This window comes from Melanostigma gelatinosum (assembly GCF_949748355.1).
Source record: "Melanostigma gelatinosum genome assembly, chromosome: 10".
Classification (NCBI taxonomy): domain Eukaryota; kingdom Metazoa; phylum Chordata; class Actinopteri; order Perciformes; family Zoarcidae; genus Melanostigma; species Melanostigma gelatinosum.
Window position 1 is genome coordinate 19105230 of NC_136643.1, and position 19918 is coordinate 19125147.

The following is a 19918-nucleotide window of genomic DNA, read 5'->3' on the forward strand; positions in this document are numbered from 1 at the left end:
ATGTGGCTTTTTTCACCAACAAGCCTGTGTTGCCTTGCAGCCACAGCCGAGCGCAGTGGGGATTACTTGCCATTCCACCTGAATTATTATGCTTATGGGGTCCTTTTGACACATCTTGTGCTCTTATACAGTACACAATACAGTAACATGCCGGCAGGGAGAGCAGGAGGGCAGGACACACCTGTCTCAGGGCTCTCCCCACCCTCTGCTTCCTCCTCCTCTCTGTCCACAGAGCTTTCTGCAGCAGCACTAGCTGCTTCGCCCAGCTCCAGGTCTAGATCCTGGGCCTCGTCTATGGCCTCTGCCTGCTCTAAGGGCTCAGCTTGGGGGTTGTCCAGCTCGGGCTCTTCCCCGCTCCACTGCTGCTCATCAAGAGCTTCCTCGGACTCTGCTGCCTCTGCACTCTCCTCCTCCTCCTCTTCCACCTCTTCCTCGTATTCAGCTGTAAGAGCCTCCATGGTCTCTTCTTCTCAAAAACAGGGTGAGAGGGGGACACATTAAGACTACAGGCAACACAGACTTGGGTTATGTGAGAACACAACTTATGATGGGACACTTTCAGCTCTGGGAAAAGATGACCTAAAATGTATGTCTGTTCACACATATAGGTACATTACACATATAGAACAGAGTGTGTGGGTGGTTTTTCATTCTGTTTGTATGCTTTTCTACTTTGGGTGCTTAGTGTTGGTTAAAGGCATGCATTACATTTATTTCTCAATATCTTTGTTTTATTTACTGTAAAAAAACAACCGTTTCCATTTCTCTTTTTCTGTGGCATACACCATTCAACCCAGATTGACCATGCCATCATTGACAACTGAGGTTGTTCATGAAAAATGGAAACATAAATGAAGTTGTAACACTTCATGGCCTAACACTGCACTGTTGTTGAAGCACTTCTAGTCAGCACATTTCTGAAAACCCAGGCTCTTTAGAAGAGGCAAACTTGAATAGCTGCAGTCCATTACAGCAAAAGGTAGAGTGCCTCAGATTCTCGATTTTGCACACGGACTGTGCAATGGACAATGTGGGGGGCATACAAGTTAGTTTTTCAGCAGCCATTCCTGCATAACATTTTGAGTTCTTGTGTAATAACACAACTTCTATTCAGAAGCGGTGCAGCCCAGTGTTGCTGCTTGTGACATAGTTGTTGGTAAAAACAATGTTTCGACTCGATTTCTTTGTCAGCGGTGCCAATGACGGGTTGGGGGAAGCTGGAGGAGTTAATAATCAGACTACATTTACACGATTTAAAAAATGTCTGCAGTTTCACGGTCAATGACATACTCATTATATCTCTTCTTTGTTGTTGTGTTTATTGAATGAATGCCAGTGTTTTCCCTCGGTTGACTACTTTGGCCTGGCGCATGGGTCACAGTGGTGAAGACCACTAGGAGCAAATGCCAGGAGTTGAGTTTTCATTATGGTTTGTTAACTGCATGTCAAATTAATCAGAGCAGACAAGGGCAAGTTACAATATGACCTGTGGCTGACAAGGCCATGTAACATTTAAAAGGCATTGTGTTTTAGAGGGGTTGAGTTGTATCAGAGAGCCGACAGAGGTATAAATTAAGTTGCTGTCCTCAGTTGAAGCTGCCCAATCAAATGATTTATTTTGTTGGATGGATAACGTAAAAGGCTATGTTGTGTGTTTGAACAGTCTAAGTGTAAAGACCCTAGTCCTAGTTCCCCTTTAAACTGGCTCCATGTTGTGTTTCTAACGACAATACAAGTGGAAAGTTGTTTGAGAGTGAGTGGAGCTGAAAGTCTTCTCTGATGCCAAAGTGAGTGAGTGACAGTAACTTAGGATGCGTGTAGAGGGTTTGATATGGCACGGCATAATTAAGGCGTTGAGGGGTCATTTTAAAGAATAAACCAAAACATAACTCTGGGAGATGATTGGTGCAGAGGAATTTGTGCATGGAGGTCATCAATCATGCACCGTATCTCTGAGATATTCATGAAAGCCATTTGGACCTTACTGTTGAGAGCTGTAATGTATCGTGTCCATTAAGTGAATCCTACTTCTGAGACTTCACAGCTATGTGTCGGACTTAACAGCATGGCAACCACAAGTAGCATGGCTTCGGGTGAAATAAATGAAAAAAAAGGAAATATGACTGTTAAACAAATATGAAGTTGCTCAGATGTTGAGCAGACAAACGTCACAAGGACACACAAACACACACACAAGGACAGACGAATAGACGAGTAGACGGACTGACGGACGGAGAGACGGAAGGACAAGAGGGATGGAAGGAGGAGGTCAAATCACAGAAGGAGAGGAAATTAGCATCAAAATGAGAAAGTAGAGAAACAGAGTGAGAGAGAGAGAGGAATGGAGGGGGGATATGGCAAAGAGGAACCATGCGTGGTTCACCTTCAATCTGTCTAAAGGCCACGGCCTGCCCTGTGGGGCGAGAACCCGAGTGCGTCCACTCTGGGCTGAACAATGGGTGGTCATAGTACTCCTCGTCGGAGTGGTAGGGGTCGTCCTCGGGCACGGAAACTGAGATGGAGGGGGCGAGGAACTTGCACCTCTCCCGAGAATTTTGGAAGCGGCGGAGAGGGCCCACCTCCTCCTCATCCCCTACATCTACAAACAAGACAGACACAAGGAGAAGAACTGCAGGGAAATCTGGACACACGGACTGAAAGAGAGAGTGAAGAGGAAGAGAAAGGGTAGAAAGGAAAAGGAAGAAAGAAAAAATGGAAAACACACCAAAGAATGTCCATCTTAAAGGCGATTTGACATTTGAGTCTTTCAATCTAGTTTATCTTTGACAACATTGATAGAATGCCAATGAAGAGAGATTATGCGATTTCGGCAAAAAGAAAAAAAAACTTTGCAGTAATTATTTTCATCTCATTTCAATTTTTACTTTCTTTAACAAAATAATTGACACCTTTCAAAGTTTAGAAAAAAATATTCAACGCCAGTTAACTTGCATTATGTATTAAGGGTTTTGAAGCTTGTTGGCATCTGTTGAGAGGCAGAATTAAATTGTGTATTACATAAAAGTAAAATGTTTCACGGAAGTAGATCCATTGCAACAATTTATGATGTTTATATTTTTCTTGTTTTGGTTTAGGTCCTTAGATTCTTGTAACTAAATCAGTAATTGAACTGGGGCCAGCTGTACATTAGGGAATTACCAACCATTGACTCGTTCTTTACGAGATACATCCTCAAGTTACTTCTTAAGATGGACATTTTTTTGTGGAGAAAGGGAAGTTAAAGCTTGAGGAGAAAAAAATGGCGAGTCACCAGAGAGGGGGATGCAAGAAGAAGGCAAAGCTTGATTGAGAGCAAGAGAAACGTAACACACGGGACATTGATAAGGAGACCGACAAGCAAATCAAAGGGGTCAAAGCTTTGGGGCCCAGCCCTACTCTGCGACAAACTAAATTTGAATATTTCATCGTTTGAGGAAGATAACAACACAAACCGCTTCACGTATGAATGATTAAATCTAAATAAAAGACATACAACACAGACACAACAATTATAATACTAATACTGTAGTAGTTGTAGTCATAACACAATCAGTAACGTGTGTTTTGCCACTGCCATTACACGAACAAACCCCTTACCTATAAAAAACCTCAAAGACAGCTAATCCTCTTTTAGAACAAAGGGAAAACCCCTGCGGAGTTCAGAAAGGTAATGTTTAAAAGAACACCATCCTCTAAGGTCGTGACTGAGCCTTCCAAGACTGAACCTACTTGCTTTGAATCATGACCACGAATACAATAACGCCCGCGTAACTAAATCTCTTCATCACTCTATCTGATCAAGAACACAGAACTGTCACTTTCTGTAGAAAACTCAGATAACCTCAAATCATTCTTACGTACTTCTTCTAGTGCACTCGAAACACAATGTTACCACAACTGACCATCTGTATTTGGTGCATGGCTGACCCATCTACAGACTTCTCATTACATTCCAGCCAGACTGTGAATTGAGTAGACATGAAGACACAGGCAGCGTAAAGCCGGCTGACCGTTTACTTGCACTGTACACAATAATCATTGCATTGCTTAAACTACAATTTAGAAGTCAAAGATGAAGAACCAAACTGTATCACAATGAAAATGCGCAAATATGAAACGCAAAGAACAAATACTTTTATCAATTTAAGGTACAAACAAACAAATCAAGGTAGTATTTTCAGTGTAACGGCTAGCTAACAAACACGCACACACACAGCTATATGCTAGTATGCCTACGCTAACTAACTTACTACGATGATTCAGTTTATCTAGACTGCATTGCTACAGTTGTAGTGAATTTATTATATTAGCTCATTTTTACGCCTTACTTTTATTGCTAGGCTTTAGCTTGAAGCCTGAAGCGAAGCAGCTACGTCTTCACGTAATGTTCACAACGCTAAAAATCTGATCTGTAGCCATAGCTACAGATGTAGTTGTAGCTACAAAAACAAAAATGACATACAAAAAAGACTGACAGAGGGCAATCACAAGAAAACACAACACCATGAGCAGACATGCAAAACAACAAAAAAGACAAACAACAACAAGTCGGAGGGCTACCTAATGTGGCTGTCGTATTAGTGTGTTGGGGAGACGAGGTGCGGATTTTAGAAAGGGAAATGGAAGAAGAGGATGAAAAAAAAGAGTGCACTCGTTGTAACAAGGCAGTCGTGCATGTGGGCACTCTTTTCTTTGAGAGATAAACAGTGATGACAATGAAGATACGACTTGTATCTTTTCCAGGTGTATGATGAGGAGGAAGCAGGATTTAAAAGGAAATGGATGTCTGAAAAATGGAAAACGTGTTCCTGCTTTTAGCAACTCTTTTATGTAGCGGTTTCCTGAACGGGTACCAATGTGTGGGTTGTCCCCTGTAGGTGGAGCTTTAAGTAGCCCCAGACCCAACCAACATCAGTACTCCAATGTGGTGGCGATCACAAACCTCCAGGGCTTCAGTTGGGGAAAAGAAGGACACCACAATCCCCTCCATTAGAGACATACTCTTAAACACTGATCCCATTCTTGGCCTACCTTTTTCCAGAGGACCAAAGTGCTCCGTAGCAGGTGAGAGGGGTGGAGAGGGAGGCAAATTTGTGGTGTCTTCAACTTCAAAGGGAGATAGAGGAAGAGGAAGAAACAATATAGTCATCAGTGATCACATACTGTCAAGGACTTTGAGTAAAAAAAATATCAAAATTGATGCTGCAGAATTAGAGATATCTATTTTATTCCACACATTCTACTTCCTTGTCAACGCCTTCTGCATACATTACCCACAATGCTTACTGGTGAGCAAATACAGCGAAGCCTGTGAGTTAGTTCTGGTAGACAACTGCCACATTCACACGTAACACACTCTTCTCCTTGCAACGTATCTTTTATGCCAGATGTAGGTATTGAGTCTATAGGTCAACATGGGGTTGGGGAAAATGATCATCTCTCCCCATTCTCTTCTGTGCTTAGCTTGTCGTATGCTTACTGGGATTAATTGTTTCATTTGTAAATATGCTGCTTTCCCATGATAAAAAAGGGGGGAGGACTCTTTGAACGGCAGACCTGACTTGTGTGTGTCTGAAATGTTCTCTCATCAGTTTGACTTGTGTCCCGACTCAAGAGACATTAAGGGTGCAATATTTAAAGAGCAAAATGATTTTGTTTTGCAGTTTCCTCCCAAAATGCATCTTAGGTGAATTGGTGACCTATCCAGTATGTGCCCTGTCCAATGGCAAGGGATACGCTCCAGCACCCTGTGACTGGATGGAAGAAAGAATGCAGCAGTTGCACAAGTGTGTTTGTGTGTGTGTGTGTGTGTGTGCGTGTGAGTTTGCGGCTTACCGGATGGCAGCCTTTGAGTCTCCTGCTCTCCCTTCAGTACCGCCACTGCCTCTGCCGTCACTTCCTGCACGATGCGCGCTGACACTTGCTCTGAACATAGATACATGGGCACAAAAAAAAAGGTCAATCAACTTTTAAGATGATTGAAAAAATAAAAATGAAATAAAAAAATGTTCGAAGATGTGGGCTAGGTTGAAAAAAATGAGTGCTTTGTGATATTGGCCTTTACAGTATACATAAACTTGACTTGAGTTGGCTTGATGTTGCTGGAGGACAGCGTGTATTTTTGAATAATATCATCTAGACCTGCGATGAAAGCCCAGTGAGGGAGCTGGAATTGTTACCATAACTGCAGGGATGCTTAGAGCTGCTGGTGAAGGCTGAGTGTCGCTATGGAAACCCAGCATCCCTAAACAAGAGCAGACTACAACTGAATCCTGGGTTATTTAGCTACCGCCAAGCAAAATGTATTGTTTTACATTTTTCAAGATTTTCTTACAGGCTGAAAATGCAACAAAGGTTCCCGACCAAAGCAAACCATGGAAGCTAGTGTGAGATGAAGTCGGCTGTTTGATGTTCAGCCCTGCTTCAGTAACTGCAGTGGACTGTGAACAGCCAGACTGCAGATACAATTCCCCTTCTTCCTCTCTCATCTATTCAAGGTGACGCCGAAAAGCAATTTTGCCTTGCAGAGAGTTAACATTCATAAAATCTAATACTGAATTCAGTCTTTTGCAATAAAATGGCAATAATATGAGATTTACACTCTTCATTACAATACTAGTGTATAATATTTAGAAAGAAGCTATCAACGTCGTCTGGCTTTCTGACACTGGCAGGTCACAGTACATAAAACTGATCTACAGTTTCTGCATTTAAGCTCACATCTGTCTGTATGTATGAGTTGAAATATTGCATGGAGGAGACAACTGTAGAGTTCTTATCAAACCGTGGTCATGTGGGATTGGGTGGCAGTGTAATGCTTTACTGCTGCTGTTTCAGGACCTCTTTCTATCCGACATCGCCCACACATCAACACAAACAAGCTGGCAGGCAGACACACATGCAATTACACACATACACACACACGCTCATACACACTTCTTCCGGAAACGATTACACAGCCCACTCGCCAACTCAGAGCAGCCATTTCCTTTTTCAATAGCAATGTGTAATAACCATGCATCACCTATTTGTTTCCAGGCAAAAAAAACCCCCTTGCTTCCAATACTGGGAAATAGAGCTGAAAGGCATCTACCTTACACGCAATCAATGGTTGGGACATCAAATAACTAATAACAGCCCCTATAGCTTAGACCTGGAGTCAAATAACGCTCCAGATGTGAATAGTTCCATTTTCTGAACTGACAACACCATTGAGCGCCTGTGCCTGAAGAATTGACTCAATGTTGGTACTCCGTTAGTACTCGACAGAGTTTTAAACCCTAAAGAAGAACTAAACAAATGCATGGCACAACAAGAAGTAAACACACAGAAGCTTTTATAAAACTAACATAGAATTGTGGAAGCAAAGTGAAATTAAGCACCAGCTGCAGGTGAGAAGATAAAGTATTAGGGGTGGTGAACAAGGAAAGGTTCAGCTACCCAGCCAGTGCGCAAATACATAATGGAGGACAACATGGTGATCCGTGGTGGAGTGCAAATGGGAGGATCAGGGAGAATAAGCTAATAAAACAAGTGTGGCTCATCATGTTCTAAAAAGGGCATTGTCTCTTTGTCTAAGTTTTCTTGAGGTTACAAGACAGCGTGATGTCTGAATCAGGATTTTAAGCGAGGTTTTTGAAATAAAAAATATTTTGCCATCTGCAACACCCTTCATTTCAATTCAGTCTCAGTAATCACATTGTAGAAATGCAGCCCTTTCTAGATTATTTTCAACACAAATGAGTCTATTGTAACAATATATGTCACATTTATTCAAGTTCAAAACTGACCAAAGGAAGGTTTCAAAAACTCTTGAAGTTGTATGTGAATAAGAAAGAAAAAAAAAGAAGAAAAGACAGAAAAACTAAACTGGACTAATCTCTTGATGCTTCATGCATATGCCTAAGGAGGGTAAAACCGAAATGCAGTGGAGGGCATCGGGTTCACTCGGGCATCATCAATTTTTAGTCCACAAGTCCACAGAAATGCACATTCACAGAGAATGACAAAGCCCACTGCCTTCCATTGGCTTTGGCTGGAGAACGAGCCACATTCACAACTAGCTGCTTTAATATACAGAAAGGTTGCGTCATACCTGCGTATCTACATCCATAATCAACAGTAACAGCGTACACACACACACACACACACAGGCACACTCTCCCAATGAAGTAAAAGAAGGTATTACCTGTAAGACAGATTGATGCTGAGAATGCTCCCGTTCTGAGCAGAGACTACGACTGGAAGCCCCGAGTCAAAGCAACACACACACGCACACACATTCACTCACACACACAGCAGGACTGAGGGGGCAAGGAGAGAGCAGGAGTGCGCCGGTTGGTATATGATAGCAGCCGGCACCCGAAATGTGGTAAGCAAGTGGTTGCCATGGCAACAGACCAGTGGGCCACTAATTTGGGACCTCTCCGTCGGCAGCCTCCAGTAGAGGAAAGGATGGCGGTGACGCGGCTGAACATTCAAACCAATGTTTTCCTTAAACATGACGTAAATCAGAACCTAACGAAACCCAGACAGAAAGGTAATTTCTTCAACAATTACCTTTTTTTCGGACAGAATCACATTAAACCATAAACTGAGTGGAAAACAGTAAAATGTTTGAATTTTTGAATTTCATAGAAGCATGCTGCATTCATTCATGTTTTCTTGGAATTATGACTTAGTAACTCATAATTATGAGATCTACAAATTGTGAGATCTGCATTACGGATATGACAATGCTCTACTCTACAGTGCTATCACGTTTGATGACACATCTGTCTTTCTTTCCAATGCTCTGATGAGTTAACTCGCCTGCAGTGGCACATATACTTGTGACAATCCTCAATCTGACCGCCGGCATTCACTGTATCAAGGGCAGCCATCTGGTAGTGAGATAGTGGTCGTGCACACTGCACATCCACGAAGAAGAAGAATTCCTCAAGAAGGTTTTCAGAAACAGAGAGTGTGTTAAAAAGAGATGAAAACCTTTTGGTGACCTGGAAGGAAGGAATGAGTTTTGTTCCACATGAGAGTTTAAACATTAAGTTTCACTTGTATTGTTTCTGCAGGAGGAACAATGCCTTGATGTAAAAAATATCAAGCACTTTCATTTGTTGGTATCAACTTTTCTTTCTGTCAAAAATTCCTGAAGCCCTCCGGAATCCATTGTATATCGTTTTTTTATGGGACTGAAAGTTGGACTGTAGTTTTCCATTTCTACTTCTGTCTCCTCTGCAGCCAATCATACTGATTTAGGCTGATGAGATGGAGGGACTTTAACAACAGAAAATCGTGTCCAGGCTTGTTGACAGTATGCCCAGATACTTGTGTCAGCTCAAGACATGGACATCAGTCTATGCAATATCCCTAACAAAAGACAAAGGCTTGCTCGATTAATGCCATCTTACCGTCTCGTACTCTTGACCACTTCCAGCATGGCTGACTGGTGTTTTACTCCTGTCCGCCCTGCTCTGGAGCAATAATAATGTATGCCGACTAAAGGCTCTGCAGACAGCTTTGGTTACGCAGCTGGTGTGAAGATATGTCATTATCATGCTGATGATTATACGTCAGTGCATGGCTATTAGCCATTGTTTTAGAATTTAGAAGGCACACTTCTAAATTCTGGGCGTAGATCATTGGCTTTCCCTCTCTGAGAAAAAAAAGTACTGTTTTCTTGTTGTAACTTTTGGTGGCACCAGAAACACTGTGAGTAATGTGCATACACTGTAGGGACCATTTTGATGCAAGCAAATCAAAGCAATGCAGAGATACGGCTCACTACCCGGCTTACTACCAAATGCATCAGTTTGTGAGTTGCACTTGAGTACAAAAATTACGCTGACAAGATGTGATGGGACATTTTAAAGACTCTTCCGTTGTCATTGGTTGTCATTTATAGTCTATATGTATGATATGTATGAATCAAGTGTCATTATGTATGATATAATGATGTATAACCGTAGATGGGCATAAAAAAGGTCAAATAGTAATGAGCAGCTATATTCAGAAATACTGTTATCAGCGAATCTAAACTGGCATCAGTTAGGTCATCGCGTGCTAAACGGTCTCGTCTGAGGTAACGTTAAATTACCAGCGAAAAAAGAACAAAAGCGCTGGCAAAGTAAATTGTAGGGGAGCCGTTTCCATGGTTACGCCGTTGGTAAATTATTGTTCTTTTCTCCAGTCTCCGATTTTATGTGGTAATTATAGCACCGTTATTAACAGTGTGTGGTTCTAGTGAGGACTGAGAGTGCTAGAAACCCACGCACAAGAAGAGCGAGGACACACACACACAGGCACACACACATTATCAAGCGCAGACACTCACATATACACATAAAACCACGTCACACACTAACACACAAACACTGACAAAAGTCGAAAACAAAGCTTACACATGCACTTACACTCTTTAACACATACACACATGTAAACACCAACAAACCCTGCGATGCATGGGAGGATAGCAAAAAAACATGCTCATGTATTCACACTCATACACGCACACACAAACAAGCCCAAATCACATTCACTTGAGTACAGAAAAACACAGACCTACTCTCCTGTAGCAAACTGTAAGCAGGCCACTTTTCTGTGTCATCAAATATGAAGTGACCAGAAGTGTTTAAGCTGGCTAAACTGTGACTTCCCTTTTCCCCAACACAAGCAACACTTACTCTACTGTAAATTATCTTTCAGCGATTGCAATGCAACAAGCCACACCGACCCCATCGCATCCCTCTTATTTGAGCAATCCATGAATGCAAGTAGATGCCAGGTGAGCGTCTGGTGAAATGTAAAACAGAAAAATATGAATATTATAAATGTGTCTTACCTGCAGTTATAGCGGGAGCAGCAGTTAACTCCCCGTTGAAACCATTCTCCCTGGCAGAGTAGGATCCCGTGGCCATGCTGGGCTGGCAGGTCCTGTAAGCGGAGGAGGAGTAGCCATTGGCTCCATGGGTGTCCGTGGCCTCCTGCCCCCCTGATGGGTCCCACTGGGGGGCACCGTCTTCTGGCTGTCGACCGTCTGCCATGCTGGTGCTAGCTAGCAGCAGGGGAGGGCGGGCAAAGGGTTGGGTTCTCTCCTTCTGGCCGAGAGAGACACGAATGGGGTGGAGGATGGAGGATGGAGGAAAGAAGACAAAAGCGCGGTCAAAACTCACACGTCGGTGTTATCTACTGCAATGTTAACAAAGTTTCATAAAGGAGAGTGAAGAGTGTCCCGAACAGAGGAGGCTCTAGGACACGCTGCCTCAGTCGCATTCACAAAACTCTTTTTGTCAGTCATAATCCCCGCTGCGGCGTCACTGAGCTTCACTGGCAACACTTGTGAAAGGGCACCTGTGCTTGTGTGAGTTTGTGTGTAGGTGGTTGTGTGAAACTGTCCTTGGGTGTTAGCAGGCAGGTGACAGCCACTGGATTAAAGCCTGTTGATTTGTTGGTATATAATGACTCATGTAGCGAGTGGCCCAGGTGGAAATAACATCTGGTTGAAGATGAACAGAGCAGACCTTCAATTTGTGTGACTTTGACAAAGTTGCGAGGATGTACGGCGGGCTCTGATCGAACTGACAAGATCCAGTTCAGCGTCAGGCAAAAGAGTTTGAATCACGATAATCTGATAATCTAAACAGTAAATATGACCAAAAACAGAAATGTCACACTTCATACACTGTGTGTGAGGGGCATTGTGATCCGTTCTACAGATATGTCCAGTGTTGACCAGAACCTTACAAGTACATGTAATGCCTTGTTGTGAGCAGACGATTGATCAGAACAGCATGGAGAGCAGATCAAGCAAAGGAATGGAAATATTGATCAAACCACATAATCCCCCCACGGCAGGAGGATTCAATGATCTCTTGGACAGTATTGGGCAGAAGAAGGTGGGGAAAAAAGATGAATGGGTTTGATGTAGCGTGAGATCAATACACAAGGTTGTGAACGTGAAGACTAACTCAGGCTCTGCTCCTCTTCTGTGGATATTGGAGTGAGCTGGACACGTTTTTTGACCATTTCAATCTATTTTTTTACATTTATTCTATGTCCTTCCATGTTTTTTCACAGATATTGACGTTGATGTCGGCATGTCGTGCGTATTTGGGGCAGTACTGGCCTTCAAACAATCAACTTAACTTGGCCTTGGTGTGAAAGGATGGACACAGAGAGAGAAAGTGTGGGACAACAAATGCTTTAAAAATGAGTTCGTAATTGTTGTCGGAGGATTGTGGCTGGTGTGCTTCAAGCATTTCTCTGGGCAGCCTGTGTAGTTGTGCATAAGGGGATGTTGAAGGAGCAATTTGTCATTTAACTCTGCAGTCCACAGAGACTCAGAGACTGAAGGGAAGAAAACAGGAGTCAACGACTGCAGCCCGGAAACAATGTACCGCTACAGTGAGCACTAGTCACTGCATTCTACTGCTTACTGTGAGACAGAAACAGGATAAAATACAGTAGAAATAGAAAGGAATAGAATACCAATAAAATAAAAATGATCCACATATTTGTGTTTCGGAGGGAAATAAATCAAAATAGTATAAAAATAAATAGTGTAAGGCTGATATTTAGTATATGTATGAGATGAGCTTACATCTCACAAATAAAGGTTGAGAACCACTGCAATAGAATACCACAAGGTTAGAGCACAGAGGAGCCGAATATCATTAAACAGAGAGGAAAAACAGAACAGAGCAGAGTGGAATATGTGACGTCTGTAAGCCCCTTGCAGCCTGTATGGATCAGAGTCATGGAGTCAGTGAAGCTTTGCATGACTCTGCTCTGAGGGGAACATCATTGTGAATGAAGGCCCCTACGGAGACTCCACAGCACGCAACACTGCACAGTCTCCTCACAGAATGCTCAGTATGCCTCTGTCCAAAAGCCACAGCAGTACATATCGCATCGCCCCTTAACCGGCACTGTCCCTTCTGTTGCTTTTACCACCACTGGGCCCCAAACTCGAGGCTCCATGGAAGAGCACTGTTAGTGTTAACAGTCATGAAACACAGAGGCAAGGCAAGGCAAGTTTATTTGTACAGCACAGGGACAACACATATCCTGTGGTTGGTGTGGAGGCACTGACTGCTTGTCTAATTTTCTGAATTTTGTCAGTAAAAAAGGAGGCAAATTGATTGCATGCCCAGGTGGATTGGAGCTCAGCAGCTACCGACACTGGAGGGTTTGTTAGCCTGTCGACGGTAGCAAATAAGGCGCGTGTATTGTTCTTGTTTTTGGTTATGATGTCAGAGAAGAATGACTGCCTTGCTTTTCTAAGTTCCAAATTATAATTGCGAAGTCTCTCTTTATAGATGTCACAGTGAACCTGGAGATTAGTTTTTCGCCACCTGCGCTCAGCTTTCCGACACTCTCGTTTCTCTATTTTGACCAGCGTAGCATTTCTCCAAGGAGATCTTTGCTTACCCGAGACAACCTTCACTTTAGTGGGTGCAATGGCATCAATAATATTTTTAACTTTAAAATTGAAGCCATCTACAAGCTCATTGACTGAGAGGCAAGAGAGGGCTGGTGTGGCGGAGAACTTCTGAATAAATAGTTCACTGGTGTTTTCAGAGATGTAACGCTTTGTCACAACCTTGGTTTGGACATTTGTGTGCAAGGAGATTGCACTCTCAAAGAAAACACAGAAATGATCAGAGAGTGCAACATCAGTCACAGCAACCTTGGAAATGTTTACACCTTTGGTGATGATTAGGTCCAAAGTGTGCCCCCTGTTGTGGGTGGGTCCTGTCACATGCTGAGTCAGATCATAGTTATCAAGGACACCACATAGTTCTATAGACTCTCTGTCCTGGGGATTATCAAAATGGATGGATCATTAAATAAAATAGCAACTCCACCTCCTTTCTTATGCGCTCTTGTTTCACTCATGAAACTGAAGTTGTGAGGTGTTGATTCAATAAGAACAGCTGCACTGTTATCTTGATTTAATCAAGTTTCAGTTAAAAACAAAATGTCCAGTTTGTGCCGAACAATAAAATCATTGATTAAAAATGTTTTTCCTGACAGAGACCTGACATTTAATCAAGCTAAGTTTAATGTGGTTAAAACTTTCTTTTACCATCCGAAGATTCATTATCTGCTCTCTCCTCCTGTTTCTTGGTAGGCCTGGTTGTGCTAGAGATGAGAGATGAGAGTGCTGTCCTAATGCGATGTGTCTCTGCTGTCTGTCTGATGACGAAGGTCACTTTGAGCTCTGTGGCTGATTTCCAGACCCGACGTGATTATTCTGACTGGTGGCCAGGCTCAGGGTGGCCGCGACGGTTCATGAGGGGGGGGTGGGGAAGTGTGGCCTGGCTTCCTGGAGGCCTGTTTGACCGTTTAGTTTATGGTCTGTATGTTCGGGAGCAAGGATGCCCCACCTGACAGGTTAGAGCATGAAAAAGGGGGCCAAGCATTATAAAAACTCAGCATGCTGGGTTTAGCGATTAGAGAGGCATTAGGCGACATTATCATGAGAAAGCACACCATCCGCAACAGCCCGAAACACAAACTGGGACCGCAATGCAGTACAGAGTTTCGCTTCTACTAATTAACATGCCGTGCATTTGCTCTACAGTCAGACACAAAGAAACACTGGTTGGTACAATGTAAAAATGCGAGTATGACGAGCAGAGAGTATGAAGGAGGCAGCTCATTGAGGAGAGAAGTGGAGAGGGTTCATAGGGCGAAGAGCCAGAAATAGTACATCACAGGATACTATAAGTATATTGTCCAGATAGTATACTGTCCTCAAGGCATTGTGTCCAGTGAGGATTGGAATGAGATGACGATATGATAGAGTTAGACGTTGAGAGTCTCAGTAGACGGCAGGTCTGTTGCACTTGGCACTTTGCCAGAAGGATGGTTGATGCTAAACTCTCTCTCTCTCTCTGTGCCGTGGAAGACTGGACTTGAATAGTAAGCAGGTGCCTGACGCTGCTGCTGTTGGATAAGCAAGGGAAGGTGAAAGAACATCATGATGACCTCAAGCTTCACATTCAGACAAAACCACACACGCATACTGTAAGCGGCCCAATATAACCAGTGTTTTATTGATGGCCGCTGAGCTGCTCTACAGTTCTGCCTTGCTAAAGGGCAGGGAAGCACCAATCAGATACTGATATCGGACCTATACAGACTCAAATAGCTGAATTGAGTATCAGGGACAATGGGGTTAAACTATTCAATTCAGTTCTTTGTTGTACGTCTGACTACACGTTTGGTACTACGTCATGTTTCACATGTAGCTGAAGAAGCTAACAACAAACATGTCAAACAGTGAGGCAAACAGCTGATTAATTAAACACTGGTATCGGTACTCTGTATCAGACGATACCCAAGCCCAGGTATCACTTTCGGGACTGAAAACGTCATATCGATGCACCTCTACTGAAGGACACCTTTAGCGATTGTGAAAGGAGGGAAAAGACTTACTTTTTCGAACCCTGTTTTTCGAAGGAGGCAAAATCCATAGAAAGTAACTAATGTTCAGGCACCAGAAAAAAGGATTTACTCTCAAGGACACACTATTATGGGTAGAGTCAAAACAGAGCACAGAAACACCACGTTTCCATTCCCATGGTCTCAAACACAGCAGGTGTACTGGCTGCAACATTTTAAAGTTTGATTTGGTGCAATTCGCAGGAAGAGCTTGCCAGAGATGTGTTCTCAAAGGCTAAAATTGTCTCTTCCTCACCAGCATTGCTGATACAGTACCAGCCCACTATCAAATGGTCAAAATGGTCAAAATGGTCAAAATACCTCTTAACCCTGAAAGCCAGAATAAAAGTTACAATAACAATAATAAATGTGCAAACTTAATTTTGTCACAACAGACATTAGTGCAAGAAACAAGTGTTCAAATTGTGCAAACTGAGAGGCTCATGTGTTTTTGTTAGTTCACTGACTAAACACAGTGTTTATCTGTTAATTGTGTTGTAGCAATACTGTTTTGTATTGTTTGGCAGTTTTCATATACGAAGATGAATCATCTTAGCTGAACAAATGATCAATCAACCAATCACACAGCAACCAAAAGTATTCTCATGATAAACGTGCCAGCTGCAAAAAATACTCCGGTTCATTCTCATTTGTTTCAAGCCAATTTCTCCCCTGTCGATTGAAGCATGTACTGTATCCCAATCTGTGTCCATATAGAGAGATGAAGCGGGACCGATAAACTGTCTTTTAACATGTCAGCCATAAAAAGGTAATCACCAGGCTCATTATGTAGTCCATTTGTCATCTCCGTGGCTTTTATCTGCTTCTTCTCATCTTTTGTCTGACTTCTTAGCATCCTTTCACCTATAAATCTTCCTCCCACCTGTTATTTCTGCTTTCCCCCTCACCTTCCTCCACCTCCTCCCATCCCTGTTCCTCCTCCTACTCACTCATACTCACTCCTCCTCCTCCTCCTCCTACTCACTCCTCCTCCTCCTCCTCTCATCAGGCTTCATCCTTCACTTCACTCTGGTCTCACACTCCTCATCTCCCGCCTACGATCTGAGCACTTTCACACGCCGCCGCCATCTCATTGTGTGTGTGTGTGTGAGTCACACAGATGCTGCATTGCAGCGCTCTCCTCTCAGGGCCGTCTCACTGCAGGAGCCAGAGAGCAGGAGAGGAGCTTAGGGACACAAGACATACTTCATCTAAGTGTGAAGTGTGTGTGTGTGTGTGTGTGTGTGTGTACATACTGTACATTTATATGAATGAGTGTGTGGTTTATGTGTAAATTTGCATTTTTGTTGATGTGTATAGGCATACAGATATTTGATAACACGGACATGCATATGCATGTTTAACCTGTTAGGCCCTAAGCCTATTTTTGGCATCTGCTCGAAAATTGCATACTCATACTAAAAAGACTGTAATTCTGTAACTACAAGGTCTATTTTAATAATTGATGCTGTAATAAAAAGGGAACACTTGTCAGATTTGTTCAGATGTGTAAATATCAGTGTATATGTTACTGGTTAATGGAACAATTCATCATTCTGGGAAATGTGTTTATTCGCTTTCTTGAGGAGAGTTAGATGAGAAGATAGATACCACTCTCATGAAAGAGAGAAGATTGATGCCACTCAATTGAACTGATCCAGCTCTCGTCAAGACAGCAAGTTAAGAAGTTTCCTTTCAATGTTTCAGTCTATATTCTAAATTTCTGTGATGGTCAAAGGCACATTTTAGCACTCAGGCTGGTTTTTACTGGAGCAGGAGAAACTGGACTATCTTGTAAATAACTGAGCTAAAGTAGTTCAGGGTCGGGTAATTTTATCCACAGCAGCTGGATGACGTTCTTCTCTATAAGGCCTAAAATGATCCTTGTCACATTGTATGTGCTGTGTCTTGTATTGTATGTGCAACATTATTTCTTTGTCAGTAGATCTTCACAGTAAAACACAAGAGACGGTATTACCTAATAGTGTCAGATTGACGTATTAAAATCATCCTGTCTGTCTAGTTTCCTCTCAGCATCATTACCTGTGTCCTTTCCTAAAACCTGAAATAAAACCCACCTCAGCAAAAGAAGTCCTCATTAGAGCAGCTTTCAGTGGAGCGGTTTGGCGAAGGTGCACTGTGTAAATGCGGCTTCAAAGGCTTTTCATCTAAGAAATATGCTCACACATGAGGAATGAAGGTTAAAAAGATGTTGAACGGCATAAAATAATGCCTCTCAGCAGCTTTAATCCAGGAATTATGTTAATAGCACCGAATGCGCCTTTAGAAGTACTGATAAAACACAGAAAGGCACCAGTTGATTCCTGTTCAAAGGGCCTATATTTACCTTCCCCCCCCCCAAAAAAACCCCATCACCCCATGGAGCAGGACACCTCAGTGGGGGGTAGCAAGGGAGGAGCTTCATCACGTTCACCACCGGATTTATCTTGCCAGCTGGTGGATCAAACCGCTTATTTCAACAGTAATTTGTTCAATTTTGGAAACCAGCAAAGGACACAACGGCTGTCACTGCCATTACCTCACGTTCGGACAGTGAAACAGCCCATCATCAAACCACCACGGATGTTAGTGTCACAATTCCAGTCTCAGTTTGAGAACCGGTACACTCCTCGTTATTTTTCTCATTCCCCATTCTTGCTGCTGTACTCTCACACACTCAATCCTCACCACATGTCCATTCCATACAAGCTTCGGGGTTCTCGCTAAATAGGGTGTTATGTTGCAATGTGCAATTGTCGTATCTCATTTCTTCTCAATTAGCACATTTTGGAGGATATCTTTTGACATTATTTACACACGTATGTATGTAAATGCTTCCTCGGGGCGACTAGCATCAGTCTCCTCAGTTGTAAGGCTTTCTAGAAACTGATGTGCTGTTGCATGAAAGAATATTCAGTCTATTCTTTCATGTTTCTGTCCAGTTTTGTTACTTTATACATAATGATTGTGCCTGAAAATAATAGGGGGGTTAACGAGCGACTGACCCTCACACATACACAGATGATGGCAGGCACACATAAAAACACTCTTGTCCACCGTCCATCAGCAACCTCACTACCTGGAACTCTGTCTTTGTACAAGTGCAGAAAACAAAAGAGAAGCCATGAAAAAGCGTGACTGCCTTTCAGGCCTTGGTGCTGATCATCTCACTAAAGCAGCTCTTCTCTTCCCACTCAGTACCCACTTCCCACTCACAGCTCCTAGCAGCCTGCACTCGCATGTACATCCACCCACACAGCCATTTCATCTGTGGAGGTAAAAGGCATTCTTTCTGTCTCTCTCTTTCTCTTGTTGCCTTGGTTCTTTTTTTTTTTTTGTCTGTCTTTCTGACAGGTATTCACCACGTCTCGAATGTTTACGATAAATGAATGTCAACAGGCTTACAATAACGCCGTATGAGGTTTCGGCTGCTTTTGGCTTCATTCGTGTATGGGCCACAAAAATGCTTTATTTCTCCTCTTCATATCGCAAAGCTTTGATTTTGATGCTCCTGTGGTAAACAAGGAGCCTGGCTACAACTGCATTCACGTCCTTCCTAGGATGTTTTGTAAAAAAGTGTCAATAAATGCTGACGGTACGTCTCTCTATTGGCTGACAAGTAAGACCAGGGGAATGCTGGAAATGACACAAATTGAAAAAGAGTATTTTCAATGTTTTAGTTTTACATGGTCGTACATGCCTTTGCGGGAGAGAGAGAGAAAGAGAGAGAGAACACGGACTTACCACAGCCACCACATTTGCTAACACATACGGCGGCTTGAATACCTGGTTAGGTGGTCTGGGACGGGATGATGAGTCACGCTGGATGCAAGATATCTGTCCTCTCTCCAGATCTCACCGGGTTTGAAGTCAAGATTGTCAGAGGAGTACTGGAATCCAAGGGAGACAGCCTCCGAGTCACACCTGTAAATTAGGACGAAGCAGAACAAAAAGGAGGAGAATGAGTTTATTATGTCTTGAAACTTGCTTTGAGCCACTCCACACAGAAGAGGCAGAGAAAGCTGTACACCAATTCAACCGCACCACGAGCTACAGCCTTCAGAATGACCTTTAAGATAAATAAACACCTCTCCAAAGAAAATAGAAACGCTGACCTTCATGAAGGTAGGATTTAGCGTAGGACTGTTGTATTGTTTTAAGCTGGGTGTACCGAATACACTGGCAACTGAGCATAAACCGACATGATAACCAATCATCTGTTGTAGAGCTAATTTGCATATAAACTCCTTCGGTTTGACCCAAACATTTGTTGTTTGTGTACTGAACCCAGATGGAGGCCTGGTGATGTGGTGGAATTGTTAATAATTATTTCAAAAGATGGGCACAAACAAATTACCAACTGTAACTTACATTACAACAAGCTCAAATCTACAACACCACCAACTGCAGTTGAAGTAAAAATCACCAAACCTCAGCGACACACTCAAGGACTGAGCTCATTTGAGGGTTATTA

At 42.8% G+C, this 19918-nt stretch overlaps 1 protein-coding gene across 6 annotated transcripts in view; it reads right to left on the reverse strand.

Moving 5' to 3' along the window:
• The window catches only part of map2 (microtubule-associated protein 2), a 64334-nt gene that overhangs the window by 20224 nt on the left and 24192 nt on the right, over positions 1-19918 (reverse strand). For 4 of the 6 annotated variants that reach the window (XM_079276755.1, XM_079276754.1, XM_079276751.1 and 1 more), the window contains 5 exons: positions 19231-19368; positions 10838-11093; positions 5836-5925; positions 5032-5106; positions 182-466 (listed from right to left, as the gene is read on the reverse strand). In XM_079276755.1, coding sequence (XP_079132881.1) covers positions 182-466; positions 5032-5106; positions 5836-5925; positions 10838-11039 — 652 coding nt within the window. In that variant the 5' untranslated portion in view covers positions 11040-11093; positions 19231-19368. Of the gene's footprint in view, positions 1-181; positions 467-2383; positions 2600-5031; positions 5107-5835; positions 5926-10837; positions 11094-19230; positions 19369-19918 lie in introns of all 6 variants that reach the window. The other 2 variants (XM_079276752.1, XM_079276756.1) reach the window with 2 other exon arrangements.